Source organism: Zeus faber (assembly GCF_960531495.2).
Source record: "Zeus faber genome assembly, chromosome: 16".
Taxonomy (NCBI): domain Eukaryota; kingdom Metazoa; phylum Chordata; class Actinopteri; order Zeiformes; family Zeidae; genus Zeus; species Zeus faber.
The window spans coordinates 19,434,782-19,457,310 of NC_137202.1; the positions used below are offsets into that span (position 1 = coordinate 19,434,782).

The 22,529-nt window shown below is 41.1% G+C and overlaps 1 protein-coding gene across 1 annotated transcript; it reads left to right on the forward strand.

Moving 5' to 3' along the window:
* Nucleotides 1-8,568: 8,568 nt before the first annotated feature.
* LOC307242074 (high-affinity choline transporter 1-like) lies at nucleotides 8,569-17,616 on the forward strand (the record flags this gene model as incomplete). The annotated part of the gene is made up of 8 exons (XM_080016409.1): nucleotides 8,569-8,752; nucleotides 12,158-12,274; nucleotides 12,691-12,846; nucleotides 13,528-13,676; nucleotides 14,545-14,688; nucleotides 15,498-15,651; nucleotides 16,229-16,446; nucleotides 17,059-17,616. 8 exons carry the CDS (start codon nucleotides 8,569-8,571, stop codon nucleotides 17,614-17,616), a joined length of 1,680 nt encoding a protein of 559 aa, XP_079872535.1.
* Between the last annotated feature and the right edge of the window lie 4,913 nt (nucleotides 17,617-22,529).

Genomic DNA, 22,529 nt, shown 5'->3' on the forward strand with positions numbered 1-22,529 from the left:
ACCATTGCTGTACCTGTTGTAATAGATCTACGTAAATACTATATGAACTTTACTGACTTTGTTTGTTCTTTCCTCAGTTGTACAGGCAGTAAATTACAGGCTGTCAACAGAGGTACTCCGGCTCAGACACACACACACACACGCACACACACTGTCACAAACATACCATTTGTGTTTTCTCTCTAAAAAAAAAGTGCCCAGGAGTGTCTGTTTACGACACACTAGTGCCCTCTTGTTGCACTTTTTCTGCAAGTGCAACTTCAACAAAACGCTCACCATCCTGCACAGTGGTTACAGTAATAGGTGCATTCCCTAAAAAGATTACAGTGCACTACGAAGTGCACTTCATAGGGTATCTTGCCATGTCGAGTGAGGTTCCAAACCTTAATGCCACTAACTGTATTATATATGTACAACAACTACCATTTCCTAAATCGCACTCATTAAGTTAAATCCGTTCACATTCATTCTGTTTTTACATTCGAATTACAGACAGTCTTCCATATTTATTATATATGAACCATTTCTACCGAATTGATTCAAATTACCGTCCAACATTACAAAACATTTAAAGACAATAAAGTGTTCTTACCTTAGATATTAGATATCGATGAATCTATGACAAGCTATCTATAGCTTATTATAGATTAATTGTTTGTTTCACTCCCCATACAGTAGATAATATTCATATTTATACATATTATATTATAGCCTATATATCAGGTTACAGTCGTCAGCTCCGTTGTATTTACTAGTTGTTATGTCATACAATGTACGTCACGCTTGGTATCTGTATTTCATGACAGCATAATGCATTCTGGATGACATCACACAGTGTTTGTTTTGAATGGGGCGGGGATGACGTCACAGGGTGTCCTGGAGAGGGTGGTGATGAAGTCGTGTCTGGATGGGGGCGAGGCAGGGTGCAGCAGACGTAGTGGCGCCGCACAGGGAACCTGTGGATGTTTTTTCTTTCTTCCAGCACCAGGTGGCAGCTGCCATGGGATCCCCTCAACTTGTCCACTGTCACTGGGAGCTCCACTTTGGGAGAGACCTGCTCTCTGCTCCTGTTTCAACTGGGTAAGTGGAAGTGGGTATTCACAACTTCAACTTCAGTAAAAGTACAAATACCCTGACACAAAAGTAAGAACTACAGACAGACAGACAAACAGATATATATATATATATATATATATATATATATATATGTATATACTTTAGATAGATAGATGTGGATGCTTTGGTTTAAAAATATATATATATTTAACTGATTTAGAATTGTGTATATATATATATGTGTGTGTCTTTGTGTGTGTAGGTGTGTAAGTGTGTAGGTGTGTGTGTGTGTGTGTGTGTGTGTGTGTGTGTGTGTGTGTGTGTGTGTGTGTGTGTGTGTGTGTGCGTGTGTGTGTGTGTGTGTGTGTGTGTGTGTGTGTATGTGTGTTGGGCTGAACGCACCACCCTCTGCAGTGCCCGCATGTCCTGTGCTGTAGTTCCCAAACCAGGCAGTGGGTGCCTGTCAGGAATCTCTCCACTGCTCCAGAGTAGAAGGACCCAGCCTCTCGTAGCACTTCATGACCGTTGAGGTAAGGGCCCCCTGATGGCAGTTATTCAGGCAGGCAGGAGAGGTGTTTTTCGGCACAAGGATGATGGTGGACTTCTTGAAGCAGGACGGGACCACCGCCTCAGCCAGGGAGGTGTTGAGTACCGGGGCTAGCTGGTTAGCACAGGTCGTTTCCTTCTCTTACCCAGATGCACCACAGTGCGCCACAGGAAATCATTCTTGCCTGTGGTCATCAATCTCTACAACGCCTCCCTCAGAGAGTCAGGCACCCCCTCTTTGTAATCTGACCTTAAAACACGGATATCCACTTCTGCACTTTCTTCTTCTTGCACATTTTTAACTGTACATTTTACCTTTACCATGTGTATATAGATACTGTATGTTTATATATTTATTTATATATAAATATGTTTCTTATTAATTATTATATGTTGTATGTTAATATGTTGTATGTAAATATGTTGTATATAGATCAGAGTTGTAATGAAAATATTTCCCCCTGGCATTATTAAAGTATTTCTGATTCTGATTCTGATTCTGTCTTCAGTACTCACACAAATATGCCATCTGGACCCGCAGCTTTCCTGGTGTTCACACGCATCAGGGCCCCCCTGACGTCATGCTCAAACACTGAGGTGCGCGTGGTCCGGCAACAGCGGGTTCAGCCATGTCTCCGTCACGCAGAGGACACAACAGTTTCTTGTATCCCGTTGGAATATAATCCTCGCTCGAAGGTCATCCATCTTGTTCTCCAGGGACTGGACATTGGCAAGGACGATGCATGCAGAGGTGGACAGTAAGGGTGCATCCTCATTCTGATCCGAATACGGCCTCGTTTACCGCAGTGCTTCCTCCATCGGCCCACCCATGGAACCGCGACTTTGTTGTTGTTGTTTTCCATGTTGAGAGTGTAGGCGGCGAGACCCTGAATTTGTGGCAAGCCGCCTTAAAGTTGTCTGAGTGGAGAACTCTGGACTGGCAGGCCAAAGGTATGAGGAGGCACTAGGAGTGTGGGGCCTTAGGGACTTGCAATACCAACTAAAAAGGTTTTAAGCCTAGTGCTTTAAAAAAAAAAAAAAAATGGGGGGCATATCACAGATGAACTGGGAAGCTGTTGCAACACGGGAGCATAAAAACTGAAGGCTGCTCTGCCAGCTTCAGTATTAACTCTTGGAATGTGTAAAAGGCCGGAGGATCTGAGAGACCTGACTGACTCAAAGCTGACCAGCATTTTGGAAATATTATTTGGTGCCAGGTCAGTGGGAGCTTTGTAAACCATAAATGTCAGTATTAGTGCATAAGTAGTAGTGTAATTTTTTGGGAACTGTCTTTTCAAGAATTTATTGGGAAATTGAAGGTTATCATAGGGTTAGGGAGGTCAATCTTTTACCGCTCTGTAAAAAGTACACTATCTAGGACAGTACAAGGAATGCTTGGATCATTTGCTCACTGTTCCATGATTGACAAACTCATATGCGTTCCTTGCTGATGTCCTGAAGTGTAAACTTGGTTAACATTTCTAATTACAGTAATATTTTGTCAGTTTTAATTGCTGGGGTCAATTTGATCCTAATATAAAAGACGTCTGTTTATTTTAACATAATATCTGGGTTAATTTTGAGAGCATACCATAAAAGTGTTAAGGGTCACTGTCTTGAAACTATGTGTTCTTCTGCTCCTGGATCTCAGTGCCGTCTTTGACACTGTTGACCATCAGATTTTATTAGGGAGATTACAAAAAATTATGAGAAAAAACTTCATTACAGAAACAGCTGAATAAATACACATAGATTGTGGAAATCTCCTGCATCCTCCTTTGGTTAATGGGGCGAACACACCACTGCCGTCCCTGCTTCTACCTCGGACCCACGGAGATGAGCCGGTACCGCCTTCCTCCTGGTGATAGGCGCAATTTATTTAAAGATTATTATTCATTCCAGTGATAAAACACGTTGCATTTCTTATTCCAGTGATAAAACATGTTGCATTTATTTATTACAGTGATAAAACATGTTGCATTCATTTATTCCAGTAGCAAAACACGTTGCATTTATTTATTCCAGTGATAAAACATGTTGCATCTATTTATTCCAGTAATAAAACATGTATTTATTTATTCCAGCGATAAAACATGTCGTATTTATTTATTCCAGTGATAAAACGCGTTGTATTTATTTATTCCAACGATAAAACATGTTTTATTTATTTATTCCAGTGATAAAACATGTTGTATTTATTTATTCCAGTGATAAAACATGTTGCATTTATTTATTCCAGGAATAAAACATGTTGTATTCATTTATTCCAGTAGCAAAACACGTTGCATTTATTTATTCCAGTAATAAAACATGTTGCATCTATTTATTCCAGTAATAAAACATGTATTTATTTATCCCAGCGATAAAACATGTTGTATTTATTTATTCCAGTGATAAAACATGTTGTATTTATTTATTCCAGTGATAACACGTGTTGCATTTATTTATTCCAGTGATAAAACATGTTGCATTTATTTATTCCAGTGATAAAACATGTTGCATCTATTTATTCCAGTAATAAAACATGTATTTATTTATCCCAGCGATAAAACATGTTGTATTTATTTATTCCAGTGATAAAACATGTTGTATTTATTTATTCCAGTGATAAAACGTGTTGTATTTATTTATTCCAATGATAAAACATGTTTTATTTATTTATTCCAGTGATAAAACATATTTAATTTATTTATTCCAGGAATAAAACATGTTGTATTCATTTATTCCAGTAGCAAAACACGTTGCATTTATTTATTCCAGTGATAAAACATGTTGCATCTATTTATTCCAGGAATAAAACATGTTGTATTCATTTATTCCAGTAGCAAAACACGTTGCATTTATTTATTCCAGTGATAAAACATGTTGCATTTATTTATTCCAGGAATAAAACATGTTGTATTCATTTATTCCAGTAGCAAAACACGTTGCATTTATTTCCTCCAGTGATAAAACATGTTGCATTTATTTCCTCCAGTAATAAAGCGCGTTGTATTTAAGCCAGAAGCTGATGTGTGACGTTTCAAGTCTTGAGAAGCTGCTTACGCGACGGAGTGAAAACGGACCCGGATGAAGTTGACGACCCGTCAAATGACGCGACGCATTCGTGAGGCTGACGGTGACGCTTCTGGTGTGGCCCAGAAATAAAGCAAGGCAAGGCAAGGTTTTTTTTTATAGCACATTTCAACAACAAGGCAATTCAAAGTACTTCTCTTAAAACATCAAATGCATGAAGACAACGTGCAAAGAAACACATTATTAAAAGACATAGAATGCATAAAGTTAAAAAAATAGAATGCATGAAGTTAAAAAAATAGAATGCATGAAGTTAAAAAAATAGAATGCATGAAGTTAAAAAAATAGAATGCATGAAGTTAAACAAATAGAATGCATGAAGTTAAAAAAATAGAATGCATGAAGTTAAACAAATAGAATACATAGAATGCATGCAATGCAATGCAAGTTATAGTTCAGTGTAAGAAATGAATCAAAGAAACTAATCTTTTTTAATTAATTTTTGTTAACGAGTATTTTGCCTATTCCCAATATAGTGTTTTTACCTTGTCAAGACGATATCCTAGCCCCGGAGAACCGGTCTGGAGATCTTTCAGTTATCTGATATCGCTGTTGCAGATCAGCCAAGGCCGTCATGATACAATGTGCATGAAGCCACAAGTATTCACATTTCAGCAACAAGTCAATTCAAAGTGCTTTAAATTAAACATCAGAAGCCTCAAGACAAAGTGCAAAAGAAACAAATTGTAAAAGGAAAGACCACATTATAAAGTTAAGAAATAGAATGCATAGAATGCATAATATCAAGCCATAAAAGTGACAGTGCAGTGAAAAAACATAATACTTGGTTTGGTAAAAGGCAGCAGCAAACAGAAAAGTCTTCAGCCTTGATTTTAAAGAGGTGAGAGTTGCAGCAGACCTGCAGTTTCCTGGGACTTTGTTCACGATATGTGCTGCATAAAAACAAAACGCTGCTTCTCCATGTTTGTTTTTCTCTCTGGGAAACAACAAGTAGACCTGTCCCAGACGACCTGAGAGGTCTGCATGCTTCATAACGTCGCAGAAGTTCAGAAATGTATTTTGGCCCTAAACCATTTTTTTGCTTTATAAGCCAACAGTAGTATTTTGAAATACATTATTTTTGACGTACAAGAAGTCAGTGTAAAGATCTGAGAACTGGAGTGATTTGATCCACTTTCTTGGTCTTAGTGAGGACTCGAGCAGCAGCTTTCTGAATCAAGTGCAGCTGTTTGATTGATCTTTTAGGGAGACCTGTAACGACACCGTTACAGTAGTCTAGTCTCGGTTTGATATAGGCCTATATCGAGGTGTCTAGACTGTTCTTTTTTTCGAGCGGCTTGACGAAGACTGTTTTCAGGGCCTGTGGGAGGAAACCTGAGAGAAGAGACGTGTTGACAATTTGTAGAAGATTTGAGGCCATGCAATTTGATCGGATCAAAATGTGTCACGGTATTTGATTTGATTTTTAGTGGACACAGGGACAGCACATATCCTGTACCTGAAACGGCGGCGCTGACTGCATGTCTAACCTTAAAAATGTTCGGATCCTTGAAGATAATTAAGTCCAGGGTGTGGCCCTTGCTGTGTGTTGCCTCCGTCACATGCTGAGTCAGTCCATAATTATCAAGAACACAAGACAGTTCTTTGGCCCCTCGTCATTGGGTTTTGTCAACATGGATGTTAAAATCAGCCACAATAACTAGACGGTCAAAGTCAATACAGATCATAGACAGCAGTTCAGCAAGGTCATCCAAAAAAGGTTGCACAGTATTTAGGTGAACTGTAAGTATTATGGAACATAGATCGAGAGGAGGAATTCACCTGAAAAGTCACATATTAAAGAGAAGAAAAATTTCCCTAAGATATATGCCTTCCTTTGAGGCAATAATTAAACAGAATGGCAACTCCACCTCCTTTCTTATGCACTTTTGCTTCACTCATAAAACTGCGGGTGGTAGGGGTCGACTCGACAAGAACAGCTGCACCATTATCTTGGTGTAACCAAGTTTCAGTTAAAAACATGAAATCAGGGCCGTGCTTGATAATTGAATCATTAATTTAAAATGATTTTCCTGCCAAATACCGAACGTTTAATAAAGCTAGATCTAGTGTGTTAAAAGCAATATCTGCTCAATTTATTGGGACAGGCTGTGGCTGACGAGGAATGGATGCTGTTGTTGTTAAACTAGCTGAATGGGTTGGGTGCCCCCTGTTTCTTCGCAGATTCACCATTATTTCTCTATTTCTTTTCAAGACAGGAATAGAGGAAGAGTCATGAGTGTCATCAACCTTGCAGCCTGGACCCAACAGATATCAGTGAGAGCGTCCTGTATTTTGTACACAAATTAGTGGACGTGCTGTGATTTTATTAGACAGGGGAGACAGAGGATTGATTCTGATGGCCTTGTGGGGCGGGGGGGGGGCATCATAACTGTGACAATGGTGACAATGGTGAAGGTGGACGCCGAGGGGGGTTAGAGGAAAGAAAGTAGGAGTAGGGCTGGGGAAGTGCTGGGGGGTTAGTTCGGTCCCAGCAGTGACCTGCTGTTTCAACTGGTCACTGGACCTGGTTGGGGTTTGGGGGGGTGAAGAAGGTGAATCATAGGTGAATAATAATATTATTATTATTATTATTATTATTACTATTAATAATAATATTATTATAATTGTGGTAAAACCCAGGACAATTTGGTAGTGAATGTTGAAAACCAGGACATTTGAGTGTTTTACACATACAGTATCTCGTATTACATTTCACTGCATATATGTATGAAAGTATGTATATGTATGTGACGAATAAACCTCTTGAATCTTGAATCTTGAATCTGCTGGGACTCGGGACACACCGCTCGAAACGGGACAGTCCAGTCCGTCCAGTCCAGACTTCCTGCACGGACATCGGCTGGAGGGAGGACTCACTGAACGAATCCACTGCAAGAACGAGTCATTTGTGAAAGTGAGAGTCACCGGAAAACGTCTGTCGGTGAAGGAATCAGTGAACCAATCGTTTAATTGAACGGAATCAGAACATTTGTGTTCCTCAAAGGAATATAAAAGGAATATATTCAGAACTTTTCACCAACATGCATATCAATGTGGGCAGTGGATTTGTTTTCATGTTCTGTCAGCTTATTGAAGTTTGGTAGCATTTTTGAAGTAGACAACCTCGGTATGATGTTGTTTTCTTCAGCCTGGACCTGTGCTTTGATAGGTTGATGTGTATGACTGAGCAGCTTTGTTTTAGAAAAAGGTGGATCCAAACCGGACCAACCGGGCCTCGCTCAAAGAGGCAGAAAACTCGGGCAGAGTGGAGGGTGGGGGGGTGTTGCGATCTCCGCTCTTCTGCGTGTGCCGTTCCCGTGTCTCCAAACAAAACAAATAAAATCAAAGTGCGTGTTTTATCTGACGTGTATTTGTTTTCCTTCTTTTCCTTATTGAACAAAACAAAAAAGTCTCACGTCTCCCTGTTGCTTTCCGTTGCTATGGGACTTAATTTGGTAAAAACAATTGATTTTGTGTGAATATTCTTTACTTGTAAATATTAAACCCTGCACTTCTGTAACGGAGAGACTTTCTCAGTCACTTCCTCAATCAACCGGCCCTTCTCTCCTCTCCTCTGCTCTGTGTGTCTCTGCTGATGGAGGCTCTGAGGGCCGTGCTAAGTTTCACAGAAAACCTGTCAAACTGGGAATACATACCTGATCCTATAAATTACCATAACATATAATTATCATATTTAAAGCTGTTCGTCTACACTGCAGCATGCCGATAAACCTACAGTCTAAACCTCAGATCCTCAAGGCCAACACATTTTAAAAAGGCATCTTAATCTGAGATCCACCTCCTTCTACAAATAATTAAAGGCGTCTGAGAAAGCTTCTGCATTTTCTTACCTCTTCAGTCAGACACAGTGACTTCAGCTGGTCCATCATGGCTCTGAACGTCCCAGGAGTGATAGCCATGGTCTTCTTCTACCTGCTGGTCCTGGGAACCGGCGTCTGGGCTTCCTTCAAATCCAAAAAAGAGAAGAAGAAGAGATCGGCCGACCAAATGGAGATGACCCTGCTGGGCAACCGTAGCATCAACCAGCTGGTGGGAATCTTCACAATGACAGGTCAGTTTTCTGATCAATACGCCTTAATGTTGCTCTTTTCGTACCTACTCAAGGTTCTGTTCATCCTTCTGAATTCCCCATTTCCTAAATACAATATCTTCACCCATCCATGTTTTTAACCTGATGTTGGCAGTGAGTGTGAGTCATGTGCAGAAGAAGTAGTGGAAATCCTTACCTATGTAAGAGTTTGGCTGCTGAAGAATTGACTTGACGTAGAAGTAGTGATGGTGTGTAGCTTTGTGAAGAAGTGATGTATGGTCCAGTTCATCTGGATCCTTCTTTGGGTTTTGACTTAAGCTGTTCTTTATCTGCCATGTTCTGATAACGCTGGAAATTGATTCATTCTGAAGTTGAGTTTTTTGTTTCCTTCTCCTTGTGGGTGGAAGTCAACTGTCTTGATTCTGATGTTCTTGGACACCTCTTTAGAGGAGCCATGGTTGTTAACTCCAGACAGAACAGCCACCCCAGTCCAATAGTTTAGAATAAATAAATTGTTCAACCCTGAAATTACAGTCACCTGACGCTGCAAGCTATACGTAAATCACCTAGGTCTGAGTGTTAGTTGTCATATTTTTTGAAAGGTAACAATGAACAATTCAGAAGGATTTCCAAACTTTTTCACAGGGAATTTTTATTACGTAGTAACTGTAAAAGAGTCCACTAGAGAGTGATCTTGCTTCACGTTCTGATGAAAAGTGTGATGTTTATCTGCATACAGTTTAGAGGTCAGGTCAGCTTCACCTAGGCCTTCACACACTGCAGGCCTTAGTGCTCAATTCAGATTTATTGCTCAGATCCAATGTTTTTGTTTGGCTGTTGACATTATTTTTTAAATGTGGCCAATATCAGATTCCGGTGTGAACGGGTCACGTCCTGAGCTGAGCCTCACCTGCATGTGCAGAAGTATATTTTTTTGTTTTGTTCAATAAGGAAATTTAGAAAAATAAAACATTTGAAACAATGAAACTATAAATGATTTGAAGAGAATACATAATAAAACATACTCTTCCCACAAAGTTCATTTAGTACTCAAATAAAATCTGTATATATTTCAATTTCTTTCTTGAGAAATTCTGGATCTCACTGAATCTTAATACAGGTACTCCTCACTTAACGACCGGGTTCCGTTCAGAGGACCAGGTCGTTAAACAAATTGGTCGATAAGCGAGGACCCGTGTTATTTCACGGGTCTTTGGGGCACGGGCCGTGGCCATTGCGAACCGTAGTGTAGTGAATACTGACAGACAGGGGGAACGAGACTGAGACTGAGAATGGTGATGGGCGATGAGATGCTTGACGCTGAGACGCCGCTCACGCCAGGGTATTGTACGCAGTGCACAATACAGACTGGTTGGAAAGCTGGTCGTGAGTCCGAACCGTCATTAAACAGCCAGGTCGTTAAGTGAGGAGTACCTGTATCACAAAATAAAAATTATGACATCTGTGGTTTAATGCCAATATTAACTACTTTATCGCTTTTACCTGAAACTTTTACATGTTTTTTTCGATATCTTTTGAGTTTAATAGGACTTAAAGAACCGTTTTAGTCAACATTTGTACAAAGAATTATTCAAAGTTTCAAAAAGTTGCTTTTGGAAAACCACCGACTGCTGTGCATTCCGTAACCTATAGATGCTGGGACAGTAATCTAAATTATTATAATAATGTCAAAATATGATTTACAGATCACTGGAAAGTCTGGGCGTGGTACATGCATTTCATTTTTTAAATGTTATATTTTACCTGTTCTGTCAGTGTGCTAGGCATACAACAAAGAGTATTTGTATTTGGAGTTCTCAACCTGCAATGTAACCCTTTATTAATTGTAAAGAGTAGGATGGATGTAGGATGACAACAGCACAGTTTTTGATTATGGAGAACCACCACTAACACCCCTCTTTGGAGAACTATTCATCATGTTTGGGTCTACAAACATCTGATCACTACTCCAAGAGGGGGAGAATCACCACGGGTGAGACAAATAAACATAGAAACAAACAACATTTACACAAAAACATTGGATGACAACATGTATTGAAAAACAGTGAATTGAAAGGTCCAGGAAAACTGGAACTACAACTGGTCACATGGCCACTTCCTGTCATAGTTATGGCAGCAAATGAGGGAGGAGGGTGCTGGGGTACACTCGAAGCAGGTGTAGTGGTTTGTGCGTGTGTGTGTGTGATTGGACCGCCTGTGTGTGTGTGTATGTGTGTGTGTGTGTGTGTGTGTGTGTGTGTGTGTGTGTGTGTGTGTGTGTGTGTGTGTAAGATGTCCACCAGTGAGTGTACATGACTTATCCCCATTGGTACTGATGTAGATGGGCGGCATTATGTTGCAGCGCCTCCAAGCAGCCGAAAGGGGCCCCGAAGCCCCTCGAACTCTGCAGCCTTGTAGACATCCTACGTCTTCAGGAAAGCCCCGAGCACCCTGCCCTGCGGCCACAGAAGACCCTCGGGCCCCTAGAGAAGCCAGAGGGCCGTGGAGCAACCCCCACGCCCAACCCTGAGGAGCATTACCTAGTCTCAGGGAGCACGAGGAGACCCGGCACCCCAGGGCGAACACATACAGCCAACCCCCAGGTGCAGGCCTGGGGGTTATAAATGCATTTCAGTTGTACCTGCTCTCTGCGGACGATCATTCAGCGGTGCCTTTAGAAAATATATATTTTGGTTGTGCGATTACCACCAGCTGTCTACAGACGCGTAAACTTTCACGCTAACTGCGTGTGGACACTATTTGCAATGAGGCTCATTTTCATCGTAAGGGGCCAATTTTGCACCAAATCTATGAATTATACCTCATTTAAATACAATTCTCCAAGTCCAGATGCTGCTGCAGAATAGTTCCAAAAAAACAATGTCTTACCTACACTAACTAATTTCTTGAAACTAACTGGGATCATGTGTTTATACATAACAGTTAAACCATGTCCTGTGTCTACTTTGGCAATTAGACTCTCGCTTTTTCTATTATTACGTTTAGTGGCCACAAAAGCCGAGTAATTGCTTTGTGAATTCACCCCTCAGTGTCCAATGTTAGTCCTTGTGGCTTTAAGTTTAATTTAAGCGTGTTTGTGTATGTGTTATTTGACTGTGTTATTCTCATACTGTCATTCACCACACCATCAACTCCCCCATTTATATTGCCAAACTAATTTCATGGTAGTTTGTGAGTGTATTGACAAACATTATGTTCGCAATGACCTACATTGCAAGACCTCTGCTACAAAGGCTAAGAAGCGTCGTGGAGGGGGAGCAGGCACAGTGTTGGTTGTTGTTGTGCTGTTTCTATGGCCTGCTTCATCAGTTGCTATTCGTCACTCACTGTCCAATGTTGCTGCTTGTGTCTTTAAGTTTAATTTAAGCATGTGTGTTTGTATATGTTTTGTTTTCTGTCTTGTAGCTACGTGTGTCGGAGGGGGCTTCATTAATGGACTAGCAGAGGCAGCCTATACCCCCTCACTGGGACTGGCACAGGTCGCCGTCCTCTCGGCAGGAAGCGTTTCCTGTTTTATTATCTGTAAGTGTAAGGACTCAACACGATAACACACAATAACTCAAATTCCTTAAAATGTTGTAAAGAAAGTCATCTTTTGAAGAGTTACTGTGGTGTGGGGATGGTGTGGTTTAAGCAGCCACACCTGTCTTGGGTCGAGGTAATTTGGCCCAGGATCAAAGGTGGCTGCGCCTGTTGCTCGTCAGTGCATTCAACAAGCAACAGGTAAATCACCCATCCCCACACACTGGGAGAGCCTCTGTCATGACATGTGTCCATCGGCTCCCGACTTGTTAGACCCTGCCACTCTCAACAATAAACTGGTGTGTTTTAAAAATGTCTGCTGGTGTCTGCTTTGCAAGACGAGTGATCTTTAATCACAAATATTCAATGTTCATGGAATGTCTCACAAACAAAATGTCTGTCTTTGTTTCACTGAGGTGGACTTTTCTTTGCCAAGCCAATGAGAGACCGAAGATATGTGACCATGTTGGACCCTTTCCAGATCAAATATGGAAAAGTAATTACAGGACTAATGGCAGTATTATCACTTGTAACTGACCTGGTGTGGATACCATGTACCCTTATTGGGTTAGGTAAGCACTAAAATTACCATTCAAGGTGTTTGTGACTTGGACGTTTGTCTGAAAAGTCAAACGTCTTTATGTCTGTCTCAATAAACTGCTCTGACCTTTCACCTCAACATGCTGTAACGTTTACAGAGAATAGTGCAAAAAACAAAAATGTTGTGTGAACAGTAGTTCACAGTACAGTAGTGGCCACACTGCTTTTAATGACAGGTCAGAGGAGAACATCCAGATTGGTACAAGTTGAACAGGAAGGCGACAGGATCTCACCAGAAGAACTGGGCATTTAAACATTGGTGAAGAGCATCTGAAACACAAAACATTGAGGAGGATGAAGAAGAACCACTCCAGGTTCCATTCCTGAAGCTCAGAACAGATCCATCTATGTTATGGATGTCAGCTGTGGGAAAGGGGAGCCAGCAGTGGAAGCAAACTTGACCAGTGATGTTTGATAAGACAAAGTCCAGATGCTGCTGCATGATAGTTCCCAAAAAACAATGTCTCACCTGCACTTACTAACTTCTTGAAAATAACTGGGATCATGTGTTTATACATAACAGTTAAACCATGTCCTCCGTGTGTGTATGTGTGTGTGTGTGTGTGTGTGTGTGTGTGTGTGTGTGTGTGTGTGTGTGTGTGTGTGTGTGTGTGTGTGTGTGTGTGTGTTGTGTGTGGGGGTGTGTGTGTCAGGCTCCAGCATGAGTGTGATTCTGGATGTACCCTACACTGTGAGCATCTGGATCTCTGCTGCAGTGGCCGTCACCTACACCCTGCTGGGAGGGCTGTACTCTGTGGCCTACACAGATGTCATACAGCTCATTCTCATCTTCGTCAGTCTGGTGAGTCTCATCAGAGGAGCTGGAAATACGTACATTTGGGCAACCTAACAAGACCTAAAGTTTCATTTAAATAAGGCTTTATAGATACAAATCACAAACATATTAAAAACATATATAGCCTATATATCAGTGACTCCGCGTGCATTTGTGAAACTTGCCAGTGATGCAGCAGATCAGTCAAAGGTGTGATTTAACAGTGTTCTGGTGCACATCAAGAATAAGTTTCTGTGAAACTGAAAGTAGCCAAGCTGGTGAGCAATGACATATCACTGCCTTATTAACATAATTGGCACTTGGGCTATCGTAAAAATGCTAATCTAGAATGACATTTGTCTTCACGTTGCAACGAAAAATTATATCACAAGGAGCAAAATTGTTGAACTGAAAACAATAATTCTCATTTTGAAAGCAAAATATTGGTTGAACAGTTTACCCAAAGTTGGATCACCTTGTGAAAAAAATTGTGTTGTTGCATGGTGAGGTATTTGCGTTTGAGTGAAAAATAAAACAATGTTCTGCAGGCAGACATTAAACAGAGATGCAGTGTTTCCATTTGTCAACAGGTTTTGGAGTAACACTATTCTAACCCACTCATATTTCCAAAACAATTTTCTTTACATCGAGGACAACTCAGGTGCTTCTAAAGTAGTTCACTTCTTTAGAAACATAGGCAACAACTTTCTCACCCATGGTGCAGCGTTTACCTGAGAGCACAGCTTGCTCGCTGTTAGACCACATGGAGGAAACATTCTTCTGGTCTGTGAATATGCTTTCACAGCTTTAGGGAAAGTGATTTATCCTTCAGATTATTAAAATTTAATTACAGACACTTCAGTTAAGCAGTTATATATTGTTTGTCTCCATGCAGTGGTTGTGCGTTCCCTTTGTTGTCATGAACCCTGCTTCCTCTGACATCACCAATATGACGTTGTCCAACACCTCCCACACCTCCTGGCTCAGTACACTGGACACCAGCACAGCCTTGATGAAGATGGATACTTTCTTAGCTATGGTGAGAAGGCAAAAGCTTCTGTCAAGATATTTTAAATGTGTGAATTGAATTAATCTAAAGTAACAGTGAGAGCAGCAGGTTGAAAATGTATTGTTTGCTTTATATTGTTAGTTAACATTTATTATTTTTCCTGCTGAAATGACAAATGCCAATATGTGCAGACGGTGTACAGTCTGCTGTTTTTTACGACTGGAATTCTGTTGCTGTAATTTACAACTGATCTGTTTTGGTATCAGAACAATTTTATGAGCTTGACTGGGAGTACTTGAGCCCAGAATGGAAAGTGATACCCAATATCGCTATATGTGGATCTCCAATATCAAAACAAAAAATATTGTGTCCTTTTATATCTGCACTTTCATTACCCTGCTTCTGTCAGCAACGTGCTATGAGGTCTCCAGGAGTCTGGATAGGCAGTGGAAAAACAATGATTTTGAGGGGCAGCAACTTAATGACTGTGGGAGTCTCTACCCACAGGTACGGGTTTAGGGGGGGGGGGGGTGGAGCCTTTCTTGCACTTGTTTGCCGACATGGCGAGTTTTTATGATGGGAACAGAAGGGCTCGCTGGCCCTTTTTTTTTTAATGCTTATGGTCTGTACAGAAGTGCACCTCACCAGAAGAAATTTGTTGTAAATGTAAATACACCTGGTGAAAATATATGTACTCACTAATCATAATGTACATTTATACAAAAAAGCACGTCAGTCACAAATGTTATTCTTATTATCACCACGTCAGCACTACTCTATCTATTTGTAAGACATGGATTTTATAGTGGAGAGTGAAAAACTTCTATCTTCTTTTGAAGGCTCTGGGAACCTTCTGCTCCCAATCTTTGCACCAAAGGACCTTGTCTGCATCGTCCTCAAAGACAGCCCAGATCAACTGTTACGCTGCTGCAGTCAATATAATAATATTTGCAATTCCACCAACTATATTTGGAGTCATGGCTGCATCTGCAGGTATCAACTTTTACACACTACAGAATGCTATAGAATTAGATATAGATGCTTTGAATGTTTTTTTTAACTATTTGTGTTACTATGTTAATTTTTAACTATTTACGTCTAAAATTGAGTTTGTGAAATGTTTACTTTTTTCGTTGATTTTTACATTTCCACACTGAAATGATCATTCATATAGAAAGTTCCTTCTGGAATCTGTGATGGAAACTAAGGATTTATCAGACACCCCCTTGATTCTTCTTCTTCCTTTCTATTCCTTGAGAGATTCCCCAGTAAACTCAACTGACACATCAATAATACTTCCACTCACATAGTGGTGGAAGTATTCAGACCTTTTACCGGATTAAAAGTACAAAGACACTGAAACAAAATGACTCTTGTAAAATGGGGATGGTTGATTTACCTGTTGCTTGTTGATTGCTCTGACTGGGGGCGACCATCCACTCTGATCACGGGCCCAATTACAGAGACCCAAGAAAGGTGTGGCTGGTTAAACCACACCACAAGGGCAAACACTGCTGGGCTATTTGCCAAGAAAATATCTGTCTCAAGACTTCTTCTATCTGTGCCTCAGATTGGAACCAGACCTCCTACGGTTCTCTGTCTCCTTTTGAAAGTGGACAGGCAGCTATGATCCTGCCCCTCACCCTGAACTACCTCACCCCCTCCTACATCGCCATCATCGGCATCGGAGCTGTGGCTGCCGCTGTGATGTCATCGGCTGACTCAATCTTACTGTCTGCAGCCTCCATCTTCACCTCAAACATCTACAAGAACATCCTGAGGAACCAGGTGAGGGAACATGTTGTTGTTATCCAAGACTATAACCTGCACTGAGAAATATTTTGAACCTTTTCTTTCTCTTATGTAGTACAATTATTTTTTTCTCCTTATATTCTACTACCCTTTTTGTTATGTGAGCCGCTATAACACTATGCTATTAACACTTCGCCCATCTATCCATCTATCTATCTATCTATCTATCTATCTATCTATCTACCTATCTATCTATCTATCTATCTATCTATCTATCTATCTAAAAACCAACTGGAAAAACAAGAAAATATATCCATCCACAAGACGTGTCCAGAGTGTCACTGGAAGCTCTTTCTGTCCAGTGAAATTTAAATTTACTTCAACAAGAAATCAGGAAGTGATGTCATAAGTGCATCAGGAATTCAAGCTCTGTAAGAAAATGATGGTGCAGAACCATTGGTGGCCACAGTGGCTCTTCTGTCAAGTCATAGCTGAGGTTTTACAATGTCTTGCCGGATCTGCTGTGTGGTAGTAACACCTGGTGCCACAGCATGGGGTCACCACAGCAGAGGATTAAGAGGAAGGGACAAGAAGACTATTACAAGAGTCTATTACTTCATCATGTCTTGGTTTTTCCTCTCATTTCAGGCATCCCAGAGGGAGCTGCAGTGGGTGATCCGTGCTGGGGTGGTCGTGGTTGGTGTCGTTGGAACATCTCTGACCACTTTCCAAAATAGCATCTTGGAGTTCTGGCTCATTGGTGTAACTGTTTTATATGTCTTCATTTTTCCTCAACTGGTTTGCGTTATTTTCTTTGACCAATCCAATGGATATGGGGCTATTATGGGACTTGCGGTGAGTTTGTTGTTGAAAGCCTTGTGCGGAGAACCGATGCTAGGAGTGCCGGCTACCATCCACCTCCCAGGAGACAGACTGGAGGATGGTGTTCACATCCAAAACTTTCCTGTAAATACTGTGTGTGTGCTGTCTTCCATAGCCTCCATCTTTCTATTCTCCTTCCTGGCTGCACTGCTCTTCAGCAAAGGCCTCGTCCCTGAGAGATGGGACGTGTTCAAAGCCAAACTCCAAGACTCGCCTCCAGTAGCAGGTGGTGCTATGGGCGACAATGGGAAATTGGATGAAAAGGATCCACAACAAGAGGCTTTAGAGCCAATGATGGACTCCAATGAAGATGAAGATTCCTGAGGATGATGGACAGCCACTGTTGATATCGAAGGTTTCTGGATTCTCTTTGCCAGAAGGGTTTGCTTGTAAAAGGATTAAATATGCTCTCTAAACACTCCATCTCTCATCTAATCTCTAACTCTATGAGCCCTTATTATTTCAGCAACAATTTCTGTGTTTTTGGCGATTTTAATTATTTTACTTTTTTGTTTAATTGTCTGCAGACACGCACAAATAATAAATTAGAAATTCACATATCTACACACCATCACTACTTCTACTTGTCAAGTCAATTCTTCGACAGCCCAATCCCTACTTAATTAAGGATTTCCAATACTCTTTCTTCCTCTGCACATTACTCAAACTCACTCCCAACAACACGTTCAAAAGCATGGACGGATGATGTATTTATGTCATGCCGTTTTATATTTTGATATTAAAAAAGGTTACATTCATCTTGGGTCTTCTCATATAGTGTCTTTTGTTGGATCTCTTGTTGAACATCTCATCTGTAACTGGAGGGGAAACATGTTTAGCAAGAGGGATCTCAGTAGCAGTAGAACCTGTAACCTCAGCAGTGTTAACGTGTGCTGCCGTGTGGAATTCAGACGGGTGAACAGAACCATGAGAAAGTATGAATAGAGAAACATAAAGGTGTGGTTGATCAGAAAGCTGACCTGTCATGGTGAAGATTACCACCAGCTGGCTGATCCTGCGGTTGCCCAGCAGGGTCATCTCCATTTGGTCGGCCAATCTCTTCTTCTCTTTTTTGGATTTGAAGGAAGCCCAGACGCCGGTTCCCAGAACCAGCAGGTAGAACACGACCATTGCTATCACTCCTGGGACGTTCAGAGCCATGATGGACCAGCTGATGGCTGACAGTCCATCTGGATCCTTCTTTGGGTTTTGACTTAAGCTGTTCTTTATCTGCCATGTTCTGATAACGCTGGAAATTGGCTCATTCTGAAGTTGAGTTTTTTGTTTTCTTCTCCTTTTGGGTGGATGTGAACTGTCTCGATTCTGATGTTCTCGGACACCTCTTTAGAGGAGCCATGGTTGTTAACTCCAGACAGAACAGCCACCACAGTCCAATAGTTTAGAATAAATAAATTGTTCAACCCTGGAATTACAGTCACCTGACGCTGCAACCTATAAGTAAATCACCTAGGTCTGAGTGTTAGTTGTCATATTTTTTGAAATGTAACAATGAACAATTCAGAAGGATTTCCAAACTTTTTCACAGGGAATTTTTATTACGTAGTAACTGTAAAAGAGTCCACTAGAGGGTGATCTTGCTTTACGTTCTGATGAAAAGTGTGATGTTTATCTGCATACAGTTTAGAGGTCAGGTCAGCTTCACTTAGGCCTTCACACACTGCAGGCCTTAGTGCTCAATTCAGATTTATTGCTCAGATCCAATGTTTTTGTTTGGCTGTTCACATTATTCTTTAAATGTGGCCAATATCAGATTACGGTGTGAACGTGTCACGTCCTGAACTGAGCCTCACCTGCATGTGCAGAAGTAGTTTTTTTGTTTTGTTCAATAAGGAAATTTAGAAAAATAAAACATTTATAACAATGAAACTATAAAACATTTGAAGAGAGTAAATCTATAATAAAAATTACTCTTCCCACACAGTTCATTTAGTACTTAAATAAAATATGGATATATTTAAATTTTTTTCTTCAGGAATTATAGATCTCACTGAATCTTAATACAGGTACTCCTCACTTAACGGCCGAGTTCCGTTCCGAGGACCAGGTCGTTAAGCGAATTGGTCGATAAGCGAGGACCCGTGTTATTTCATGCCAGGGTATTGTACACAGTGCACAATACAGACTGGTCGGAGAGCTGGTCGTGAGTCCGAACCGTCATTAAACAGCCAGGTCGTTAAGTGGGGAGTACTTGTATTTCGATATAGAAATGACGACATCTGTGGTTTATTGCCAATTTTGACCATTACCTATCGCTATTACTTATAACTTTTACATGTTTTTTTGATATCTTATTTAATAGGAATTATAGAACCATTTTTGTCGACATTTGTAAAAATAATTATTCAAAGTTCCAACAAGTTGCTTTTGGAAAACCAGGGACTGCTGTGCATTCCGCTACCTATAGATGCCGTGACAGTAATAAAAATTATATTAATAATGTCAAAATATGATTTACAGAACACTGGAAAGTCTGGGCATGGTACCTCTTATAAATGCATTTCAGTTGGACCTGCTCTCTGCAGAAGATCGTGAAGCGCTGCCAGCTGCCAGCAGCCACCAGCTGTCTGCAGACGTGAATAATTTCACGCTAACTGCGTGTGGACACTATTTGCAACGAGGCTCATTTTCATAGAAAGGGGCCAATTTTCCACCAAATGTATGACTAATACATCATTTAAATATGTGCAAATAGTACCAGTGCACCAAGACGCTATTTGTGTTGCAGCACAGTTAGTGACGATTTCCCGTTTGCGTGTGCTTTGTCAATTAGACTCTGGCTTTTTCTATTATTTGCGCCGGTTTAGCTGCCGCAAAAGCCGCGCCATCGCATTGTGAATTCGCCCCACAGTGTCCAATGTTGCTGCTTGTGGCTTTCAATTTAATTTAAGCATGTGTGTTTGTATATGTTTTGTTTTCTGTCTTATAGCTTCATGTATCGGAGGGGGCTTCATTAATGGACTAGCAGAGGCAGCCTACACCCCCTCACTGGGACTGGCACAGGTTTCCGTCCTCTAGGCAGGAAGCGTTTCCTGTTTTATTATCTGTAAGTGTAAGGACTGAACTCGAGAACACACAATAACTCAAATTCTTTAAGTATTGTAAAGATCAAGTCAACTTATGAAGAGTTACTGTGGTGTAGGGATGGTGTGGTTTAAGCAGCCACCCCTGTCTTGGGTCTAAGTCAGGGGTCGGCAACCCGCGGCTCCAGAGCCGGATATGGCTCTTCTATCCCTCTTGCGTTGCTCCCTGTGGCTTCGAGAAAATAGATGTTGATTAAATAATGGCTATTTAATTTAAATACATTTTATTCTTTTCAGTTAATTTTTTCAATGTATTAGTTATGATTCTGGAGATTTAGGTGATCTTGTAACATTGGGATAAAACGTGTTTTCATATTTTGTCGATCATAATATGCATCGCACCTTGTATGCGTCACCTGTTGCCGACAGACTGGTGACTTTTTTTGAGCTCTCGAACCCCGGTAAGCTAACCATGGAAACATCCAAAAAAATAAAAGTTTGAGGAAAATAGAACGTTAAAGTTCGTTTCATGGAATGCGGAGCGGAATCGAGACATGGAATGCCATTCCCGACACCTATTTGAACATGAACAAGTACCAGTGACGTGCAGTGAGGGTTGGGGTTGGGGAGGCACTGACTCACAAGTCAGATTTACAAACATGCAGTAGGATCGTCATCCTCATCGTTACCACGAAAGGCCAGCTCCTGTTTAGCTGAAAAGCAGGTTGCATTTATGAGGTCTTTCAAAATCTCACGATTTTCCTTTACCTTGGCATTGTGGAGGCTGATATTAAGTCTTCGTTGTTCATTCAGAGCCAGATCAATGCGCGAAGTTCCAAAGGTTTTTAAAGAAATCTGATTTTGAATGTGAGCAGTTGATCGTTCATGTTTGTCAAGGCTTCTTGGCAAGTTTTTCAAGTCACAAAATCCCGTATGGGTCCACACAGTCTCACTCGTTGAGAATAAAAGGCAGGGAAAGCAGAAAAGACGTTTTTTTATAGCACAGCCACAAAGCCAGTCTTTACGTGTATACCAATCCGTTTGAAAAGAACGAGTAGTTTCCCGTCTATTCCCGACTCCCGTCGTTTGAAGCAAACCTCGTAGTTCTGGCGTCGGTCTCCCAGTATTTATGACTTCTTGCTTTGACTGAAAGTCCAGCTTTGAAAAATTTCTTAGTTTAGAAATCAAATCCTCCATTTTCAGGGCGAGAAATGACAGCTTGTCGCTAAGCTCTACAGCGTCGCACAGCACACTTCTTGTGTTTTCTTTTTGCACAAGGGTTCGAGTTGACCGTGACCTGGCTGGTGGCAGGCTATCAGGCTGCTCACTATCGCCGCCTTCCTTGAGGCAGAGGTACTGCCTGCCTCAAGGCAAGCATTTTCCCTGTGGATTTATGTCATATCAATAAGATGTTTAATATTACACACATACGTGAAATACATTACTGAACACCATGGAAAATAAGACGTATACTTTTATTACATAAAAGTGTCCTCAACCATCATATTGGAAACATACACAGAAATGGGAACATGCAGCGCCATTTGCACGGGCTCAATCCAGTTTGTGAGTGATTGCGCAATCTGGAGGGAGGCTCGGCTGTCCATGCCTCACCTCCCCTCTCCGAAGGAGACTCCGTTTATTTAAGCAGGAAATACAGAATTTTCTGCGATTTTTACTATAAAAATGGTCAAAATACATTAAGAACCACACCAAAATCATAGTCCAGAGGACAAATATTAATACTTGTGTTATTTTATTATTTCGTTTCTTTTTCCTCTCATGATGACAGGGGAGGCATAGCCTCACCTGCCTCCCCTGACTGCACGTCACTGACAAGTACGCATTTGGGGTCCTGTCCATCTTTGGATCAACATACTTGTGCGAGCAAGTGTTTTCCACCATGAGCTTCATAAAAAGCCAAAATCGGTCGCGACTCACTGATGACAGCTAACAGTCGTGTGAAGCTCAAACTTACTATCATGATCTCTGCCTTCTTCTACCTTCCTCTCCCTCTCCTTACCTGTCCCATTAGCCCAACTCCGTGCACCAGCTGTTCCAGATCTGCAATCTAAGCACTATATATGCCTCTCTCACCAGTCACCCATTGCCAGATTGTCGTCGATGCGTGCACCAGACTCTCCAGCATTCCCCTAACTGACTCCCCGCTACCAACTCGCTCCGACCACGTATCCT